The following is a 9538-nucleotide window of genomic DNA, read 5'->3' as shown; positions in this document are numbered from 1 at the left end:
AAATATAAAACCATGGTCCGCTGCGAACAAATAGAGGGCTCCCTTTGTTGCACTTTGTGTCCAAAACACAAAAATAGTTCTGGTAATCGTTTACAGGTCTGTGGTAAACGATTACCACATGGTTTTCTGCTGCATCAGTTCCTAAGGACTTGAATTCACGTCTTGTACTAAAAATCATGTTGTTTGATTCATCATTCAAATACATTAACACTACATTTCAATGCAAACTTTATTCATTAACAATATCTTAATAAAGGCAACTTCCATTTTTATAACATTCAACAAAATACAAACCAAATTACAAAACATATGTTCATGTTACAATTTCTACATATTGCAATCTCTTAAGAAATATTTACAAATATCATTCATTTTTTATTCTAAGCAATCCTACATAAGGAGTTCTAAGCGCTCTACTCTTGTAATGCCTTCGTGACCCCATCCTGACATATGTCTTCATTGGAGGACGATCGGTGGACATGCCTTTTTGGGAGATGCCTCCCGAGGAGATGTCGCCTGGGGTGATGCCGCCCGGGGAGAAGCCTCTCGGGGAGATGGACGGTTCTTCACAAGGCACACTCTGTCCACCATCCTCTGGTCTTCTTCGTCTAGTTTTCTCAAATGCCACCTCTTCCTCCAACACAACAACCCTCCTTTTAAGTTCTGCAACTACACTTTGTTGCTGGTGTAAAATTTGCATAAAACTCTCTCTGCGTTTTCTCTTAAGTAGCTTCTTTGCTGATGCCTTGTCATCTTTCATCTTTTGTCTTGGTTCATCCTTAAGATCATTCTTATCCTTCATTGTACCAAATTCAACATCAACATCAACATCATCATTAACCTGAAATTCAACAATTCAAATCATACTAGGAACACAATTATAATAAGAAAAATCACTCTAACAACATACCACATACCAGACCAGTTTCCAAAGCTCCTTTCACTACGTTGTCTCCCAAATTTATATTCATCCAATGCAATATTCTTGGATTTTTTTCTATAGCACCTTTGGGAGGAATCAAATTCTCACAAAACCATACCTACACAAAATTTATCATGTTAACTGTTACTTAATAATTGAATGGAAGCCACAAGACCGATATCATTTTCAACATTGTAAATCAATAAAGACAACTTACTTGCAACATGTAAATACAACCATCGACATAAACGTTCGTTGTGGCTTTTCCTTTCTTCAAAGCATCTGAAGCTTTGTTCAAACCACGTACCAAAAATCGATACACTAAAATACCCCAACAATATTTACCCAAGTCATTTAAATTATCAACAATTTCAAATAATATGGGAAATACTCTCCCATTACGCTGTGGAATTAATATCTCACAAATTCCAACCAATATGTACAAGCTACAAAAAGGAGAACAAGGAATGGTTTTTACTTTCTTCATCATACATTTGTATACCAAATTCAAATCTCTTGTTCTATTGCCAATGTATTTCACACATCTACTTCTTCCCATTTCTCCCTTTAAATCAATCTGTTTCCCATCTAAACTCAACACCAACCATAAACAAAATTCTTTCTCATTCATAGGCACAAGTTTCTTTGTAATTATAAAACCACTACTTGAATCCACCCATTTAAACACTAACTCACTCAAGATTTTCCTACCAACTTTAACATTATTAGTCAAATATAAAAACCACCGAAAAGGAGTGCCCGCAATCACTGACCGGTGCTCCTTTCTCAATAGTTTGTTCAAACTACATGTGTACTTTGTTGAAACTGAGTGACGAACTGTCAACTGCACACAAATTCAAAAAACCAAAACTTTAAAACCCTAAATGAAAAAAACACACAAAACCCAAACTCCAATTACCAAACACTAAACACCAAAACCCACCAAGGATGAAAGCGCTTACCTTGCTCGAAGAACTCGCCATTTCTCAAAAAGAACACAACGAACACACCGACAATCAAACCATGCAATGACAGCGCCACCCACAAAGCTATCAGAATGGAGAAACTGGAAGACAGAGAAGTTGAAAATGGAGAAACTAGAAGACAGAGAAGTCGAAAATGGAGAAACTGGAAGACAGAGAAGTTGAAAATGGAAAAACTGGAAGAGGGAGAATTCGAAATGTGATGAAACAGAAAAGAAAAATAATGTCATATTCGGATCAATCTGGACAAGGACAAAACTCGAATATAAAAATTCGAAACCATTCTTCATAAATGATGTCACATTTTATTTTATTTTTTAAAAAATAAACTCCAATCATATGCTAACACGTGAAAATGTTAAAAGTGTGTCAAAACAATAGTGTCAAAATATCCAAGTCGTGTTTGAAATGACGAGGTTTTACTCTAGGATGCATGTGTAGTGTATGTATCGTGTACCCTTGCACATACAATACAACAGAGAGAAAGTTCCATTTTTTCTTTCTCGCGTTCTCGATATTTCTCCCTACTTCTATTTTTCTCCGTAAACTCTGTTTCAGATTTGCAAATAACACAAACAACCATCGGAGGGAATCAAAATCCTGCCGCAGAATGGAGGACTTGCCGTTGCCGGCGCTCTTCGAGCTAGCGCGCAAGATCCACGCCGACGCCACCGAGTCCGCCGTCGACCAGGTACGCTATTTGCATGCCCCTTTGTTCTGTTTCTGATTTTGGTTCTTTAATCGACATGCTTCGTTTTTGGGGTTCAGGAGGTTGTGAAGAAGGGGTGCCAGGCCCTGCATAGATGCGAGGACATGGTGAATAATCTAGGTTTGTTCTCTTCCAACGAGACCAAAGAGGATATCAGCACCGCCAATCTGAAGTACATTCTGGTTCGTACTTCTCATTATTCTCTCCCAAACCTAATTTTAATGGTTGCTTCCTTCCCTTGATTCTTCTTCTCCTTTTATATGTTTTAGTTTAGGTATGTGAAGTTTTAATTCAAGCGATTGTTTAATATATTCAAGGAAAATCAGTGGCAGCATGAACTATCTAGGTCGTGTTTGGAAGAGTAAAGCAGGCTGTAGTGGTTTGGAGTTGTTTTTGCTTCTTAGCCAAAGAGCCGTCTCTTTAGGAGTATTTTGGCTTATAAAATAGAATGGATTTTCTTGGACAGCCCGAATCATATTCAGTTTTTCAAACTCCTAGAGTCGTAGAAATTAAGTACATCGAGTGTGGTTAAACAATCCATCAAAACATGTGGGTTGAGTTTGATTAACTATATAATGCTTTTAGAGTGAAATACAAGCCACTGAGCATGCTATGTAATAATTTCTCATAACGTAATAAACTATTATACTTTTTGTTTTCCCCTATCTTTCTGCATGAGGTCTACCTTGACATTTTAAAATCTATACCCACTCCATCATAAAATATTGATTTGCAGTGGCCAAACAGTGCAGACAGTACTTTCTAACGCATTATACTTCATTGTGAAGCATCGTACTCTACTGATCTCAAAACATGTTAAACGAGAATTTATGTTTTTAACTACAACTGATTCGTACTGGAATCTGTTAACAACATATCCAAAATGGAGGAAAATGATTAGTGAAGTTTCTTTCATTACCATCATTGAAAGTTATAACTATTTTTTGTTGTGCCTCTGTTTAAAGTTCTTGTTTGAATGGTTTAGAATTGGTATTACATTATATTCTTGAAGGTAGATTTCATGCTAGGTATTCTGTCAGTTTAGTAATTTAGGACAGTATTTACTCTCTGATAAAATGTAGTTACTTTTTATGAAGTGCATTTGATAATGAAAATGTCTTTTTTTTTTTCTGCAAAAGCACTCTGCTCAAAATCTATTTAGCTTGTAGAAAGATTTAGTGGTGGATTTTCTAATGGAAAAAGTTTCATCATGGGAATGGTTGTTTACTCTGTTTCCTGCTGTGTTTTACATAAAAGGAATTTGCAACAATTAGTAATTGGAAAATTGGTTAGTGGTTATCTATCATCACTATGCATTTCTTCAACTGATTAGTTCAATCGAGTATAAGAGTATGTATGAATGTGGTAAGGCTGGACACATGCACTGCCCATGGGATATTTACTTCATTTGTTTTAACTTCTAATTAGTACTGATTGTCAAACATAACTGAGCAGTTGAAATGGATTGCCTTTTACTATTTTATTAATTTCATATCATAATTTCCTCAGGTTCCATTTTATCTTGCGGAGTTGATGGAAAAAATAGCACAGGAGGACAGGTTACAGATTCTAAAGGCTTCCCAGGCAAAGTTAAAGGTGAGAGATGATGACCATAGAAAGGAAACGCCTTTCACCAACAGCCAATTCAACATAATACGTAGCATTACTGGTTAAAATTTTGAAATATTCATTTCAATCAAAGCTTAGTGAAGACATCCTTGTTGTAGGAATTTATCTCATTTTGTGAAGCAATGGAGCTGGTCCCAAAAGAGGAGTTAGAATCTTATATTGAAGGAGCACCAAAAACTGTTGTGGATCAGAGAGCTAGGAAGGTCTTATTTTTCTACATATTTTTATGTAAGTTATATAACATGATTTATATAGATTCAGGCGCTGTAAGTTTGTATCCCATTGTGCAGATTGCTAGGTTCAAGCGTCAGAAAGCTGCAGAATCAAAATTGTTAGAAATAAAAGAGCGAAAGGAACGGCGGGGACGTTCTACCAAAGCAGCTGCCCTATCCACACCTGTTGAGGCAGGAGAGGAAGAAGTATTGGATGATGATGGTGAAGAAGAAAGAGAGGTTTGTGTCTGATCTGCTATTTGTTTTGTGTGACACTGTTAGTATTCTGTTACTACTATTTTGTGAGCATATGCTAACTGCGTGTATAGCAGAAAATATGTTTTGATGTGATTCATCTGCTTCACACTATATACGCTTAAATTCTGCTTACCTCTGACAGGACAACATATGTACTTAGTACTCACTGGTATGCTTAAAGGGTTTGGATAAGTTCTTAAAAATTGGTTTCTGGGACCTGTATTGGTTTTACATGTGCTTTACTCTGGCTTATGATTTATGAAATGGATTTTAGCTGTTTCAAATGCCTGAGAATTTGTGTTTGTGATTGCAATATTGTGATTTCTATGAAGTTTGAGTTATATCTGCTTATTCATTTATTTATTTTACAGGCTTGGACCACCACCATATCTTTGGCAATCTGTAAGGTTGGTTTGTACTTATGTAGCACTTTCTGTTTAAAACTTCTATTTCCATTGTTCTCATGTTTATCTTGTGCCATTTGAACCCAGGCACTAGATCTGCTGGATATGTTGAAGAAAGAAGAAGAGATGCTTTCTGCTGTGAAGGATAGACAATCCAAGGTAGTAAAATGCTTGGTGTGTCAAATACTTCTGATGTCAAATACTTCTAAAGTACTGATGTTTTTACCTAGTCAGCTGTGGGCTTGTTGCTACCATTTTACATTGATATTATTACACAGTGAAATATTTACTATTTTATGAAATGTTGTGTTAATCAAAACTTGAAGACATGTTATAAAGCAGCAGAAATTGATACTCGTTAACTTTATTAAGACATCATAGCATGTTTCTCAAGCTAATTCTAGAACTCAGGCCAAATGTTGCACATACAGTTAAATATAATAGACAGATTATATTTTAAATTGGAACAGAAAATTGTACATTTTTTCTGACTTGGATTTGGTTTTATTTACTATTGTTTGTCACTTTGCCATGGTTTTAGGATGGGGCTGAGTTCTCTAGGGATGTTCTGGATGAACGTGCAAAGAAAGCAGAAGCTTGGCATCGTGATGCTGCAGTTCGTGCACGGTACACTAAGCCCTCACCACCAATCACATGTGCCACTTTTGCCCAAGATGTGCTAGAAGGAAGAGCAAAGGCTTCACAAGCACACGATCACAAGCACCAACCACTGATATTTGGACCTGCCAGCCTTCTGAATGGAAGCTTAACAACAGAGAGAGAAAGAATGGCAGCTCAGGTCTTCCAACCTAGTCATAGGTACACATTATCCCCTTTATCAATAAAATGCTCGCTGCCTGGCTAATGAAAGGCTTCGGAATGGGGAAATATTAGTGTGTTTTAAACAGACTCGGATCATATGCTTGAAAAGAGATGAAATATTTTTTATTTCCTTGTAGTTTTCAGTGTTCTATTGCCTATGGATGAGAGAAGTAACTTAGTTGAGTTTTACAAATCCTATGGGAACAAGGTTTAAACTAATGATAGTTACAGTCTGGTTATATTTTTTGAGATGTTAAGTTGAAATTTTTTTTGGAAGGATGCCAACTATGAGCATTGAGGAGGCTGGACTAAAAGAAATGGAAATAATGAATAAATGGCAAGAGAGAAATGTCAAACTCATGGAAGAAGCCAATTCATCTTGGCACAATGATAGGAAGTCAAAGCCTGGAGAAGACGATGATGAAGATGACGATGACGATGCAGCACAAGAGAAAGCAAGGGCTTGGGATGACTGGAAGGATGATAATCCACGAGGTGCAGGAAATAAGAAACTTACCCCTTGTGGGTAAACTGAGTTCTTCCCTGTCTCGAGAGTGGGGTTGGGATAAATGTTTTTGGACGAAATCAAGTAATCTAGTTGATATACTCATAACTTGTTGTTGATATACTCGTAATTAGATTTTGTCAAGATTTTACGTGTACCATGATTTCATTTGATTATACTTACATATTCTAGGATTGCAACTATGGTATTACTCTATCGTGCTCACTTTTGTTTTGTAATTTGCACCAAAGGTATGCCTTGTTAATTGTTATATATATCAACCGAAGCTCTTAACAAACCATGACTATCTTTCTTATTGAATTACTGAATAAATTTTTCATTATATCCAGAAAACAGATCCTTTTCTCGCTAAACAACAAGAATTAACCATTGATCATATTCTCTCTCTCTCTTTGTTAATTTCTATTGCAACAGCCATCATGGTTCATATTTTGCAGCATTGTGGCTGCAGAAGACCAAGACCCTTTGGAGAATAATCTTCATCTGTTAATTGTAGTGACATCTCAAATTTCACCTTTTAGACTTCCGTTGTCCAAAATTAGATCTCATTTCACTGAAAACTTGTGAGATGACAATGAAATTATTAATGCTACCAATTGGTCTACATATGTGTGCAGTAAATGTGTGCGCATCTCTACGTGATAATAGAATATTGTATTTTCAAGTTTTTTCTTCAATATTGTATTTTCAAGTTTTTTCTTCAATACTTCTGTTCAATCATTCCACTACAAGCGTGCACAAAGATTTATGTATTTTGTTATGCATCATCATTTATTTGAGTTGATAGGTAGTGACTAAACTACTTTTATAGGTAACCCATTTTTTATTCTTTATTTTTCATTTTGTAGTCTTCTAACATATATTTATTTGTTTCGTTAGTTATACAAAAAGTTAGAAAAAGAAATTTTAGCTTATGACCATAGAAAATTGCGAGAGTACCTGGACCTTTCGCGAGATTCATCATAAAATTATTATTTAAACAACAATTTATATAAAATAAATTTATATTTAGATAAGTTAAGTACAAATGATTAACATACTATTAAGCCTATGTGTGTAGTTTTTTCTTGTTCCACCAATCATATTTTAATCTTTGAAACAACCTTAATCTAAGTTTGTCGAGAACTGAACCTTTTACCTTGTGCTGAATTCATCTCTAAACAAAATGTCTCCTTACATTAAGAAAAACATAAAAGAGAAAAACACTTTGTAATAATCTCTCCTCTCCCTAGGAATGTTACTGGGTTTCTTCCCTTTCTCGCTAATGATGCAATGCTCATTTATATATTTGTACCATAAGAAAAACAACCGTATCAATTGGTAGGGCTGGGCATAGTTAATGTAACTGTACTGAACTTTAGTTTATCTATACTTTTTTTATACTATAAAAACTAAACTACTTGTACTAAAAACTAAGTTATACCATTTTTTAGTTCGGTTTACAGGAACTGAACTTTTGCATTTGTAATTCAGTTAACTTTATAAACTGAATCTTGAATACTCATTATTAAAGATCATGTCACCATATGTATCTTTTCTGTTGTAATTGATCTATAAGCGGGTTGACATTTTTTTTGTGATGCATACAATTATTATTTATACATTATCTATAAATTAAAAATTGGATTATGTATACAAATGTATAAAGAGATATAATATTTTATTATACATATTTTATTTATTCTTATAATTATAATTTTGAATTATTACTTACCTGACAATCTAATTTTCATCTAGTTTTCTATTTAGGTTTTTAACATGACAACATAAATTGTTTAATATTGATTTATAAATTTTAGTAATTATTTTGATAATATCTTCATTGGTTGAATTGTATTTGTATTTATTGTAAGACCTATTTTCTGTTCCTTTTGTAGTTTGTTGATGTTGTTGTACGTTTTCTTCTGAGGTTTGAAGCGTACAAGTTCTATGTTTTTTTTTTGTGATGTAATTATGTTTTCTTATTGTACAATACTCTGCTAGAGATGTTCTGTTATGTTGTATATTTCTCTTTTGATGCTCATTTTTATTGGTTGTGTTGCGTGGAATAATGTTTTTAACCCATTGTTGTATCCTATAACTCAAATTGGTGTTTGCTAACATCATCCAATCACATGTCCTTTTACTCTCATTCTGTCATGTTTTGAATTTAGATCTTATAATGACATATTTTAATGTATTTAATGTGTAGTTATTCTTAGGGTATATTAGTTAATGTAATCTCATAACTTTTGCGTTTATTTTCATGCGTATTAGCTCGAAAAATTATGTAAACTTAATATGTAAATGATTTACGGGACTAAATATTAATTGTTAATGATTCATATAACTCAACCTATGTAGGTTGTTTAATGAGAAAAAAAGATTTAAATCTTGCTTTTGATCATTTTGATTATTTGCATTAGCATACACAAATATCCAATGTTTGTTGTCATGTTTAATACATTTTCACAAATTATCACTACAAGAAAAATGAGAATTATCTACGAATATTTACATAGGAAAATAAGACATTCTAAAAATTCAGAAAAATTGTATATAAAGCCAGAAATACATTGTATAACCTAATAATGATATTTAGGTTTCCAAGTATTTAAACCAAATATCAACCAAAAGGAACCCAAACCTCCTAATGCAAGGAATAAGGTGTGTCTACGATTGGCTAATCTCTTAATCCTTCTTTCAATCTAGTACAAAAATCATATTTTATGACGTACAAAAACGAACTATGACGTACATAATTTTGTACGTTATAATAGGTGTACATGACGTAGCAAAAATTTATGTTATCTGAACATATTATGTTTCTAAAAGAAATAACTCTAGTGAATGTGAACATAGATAATTTTACTCAATATCAATTCGAAACAATTTTCTCCAATATTCATATAAAAAAATGGACTGATTTTAGAAACAGTGTCATAATATGTTCAGATAACGTAAATTTTTGCTACGTCATAAAATATGTAGACCTATTGTAACGTACAAAACTATGTACGTCATAGTTCGTTTTTGTACGTCATAAAATATGATTTTTGTACTGGTATATGTTTTTGTTAAAATTATTAGTGAG

General features: G+C 33.7%; 1 protein-coding gene across 1 annotated transcript; it reads left to right on the top strand.

The window, feature by feature from the left end:
* The first annotated feature begins 2352 nt into the window (after positions 1–2352).
* Positions 2353–6715, top strand: LOC106774564 (PP2A regulatory subunit TAP46). The gene is made up of 9 exons (XM_014661596.2): positions 2353–2596; positions 2674–2796; positions 4124–4210; positions 4342–4446; positions 4534–4695; positions 5085–5120; positions 5205–5276; positions 5659–5936; positions 6217–6715. The coding sequence occupies exons 1-9, from the start codon at positions 2516–2518 to the stop codon at positions 6467–6469; spliced, it is 1197 nt and encodes a 398-aa protein (XP_014517082.1). The 5' UTR covers positions 2353–2515; the 3' UTR covers positions 6470–6715.
* Positions 6716–9538: the final 2823 nt, after the last annotated feature.

Source organism: Vigna radiata, chromosome 10 (assembly GCF_000741045.1).
Source record: "Vigna radiata var. radiata cultivar VC1973A chromosome 10, Vradiata_ver6, whole genome shotgun sequence".
Taxonomy (NCBI): Eukaryota; Viridiplantae; Streptophyta; class Magnoliopsida; order Fabales; family Fabaceae; genus Vigna; species Vigna radiata.
This window is presented reverse-complemented; position numbering and strand designations above follow the sequence as displayed.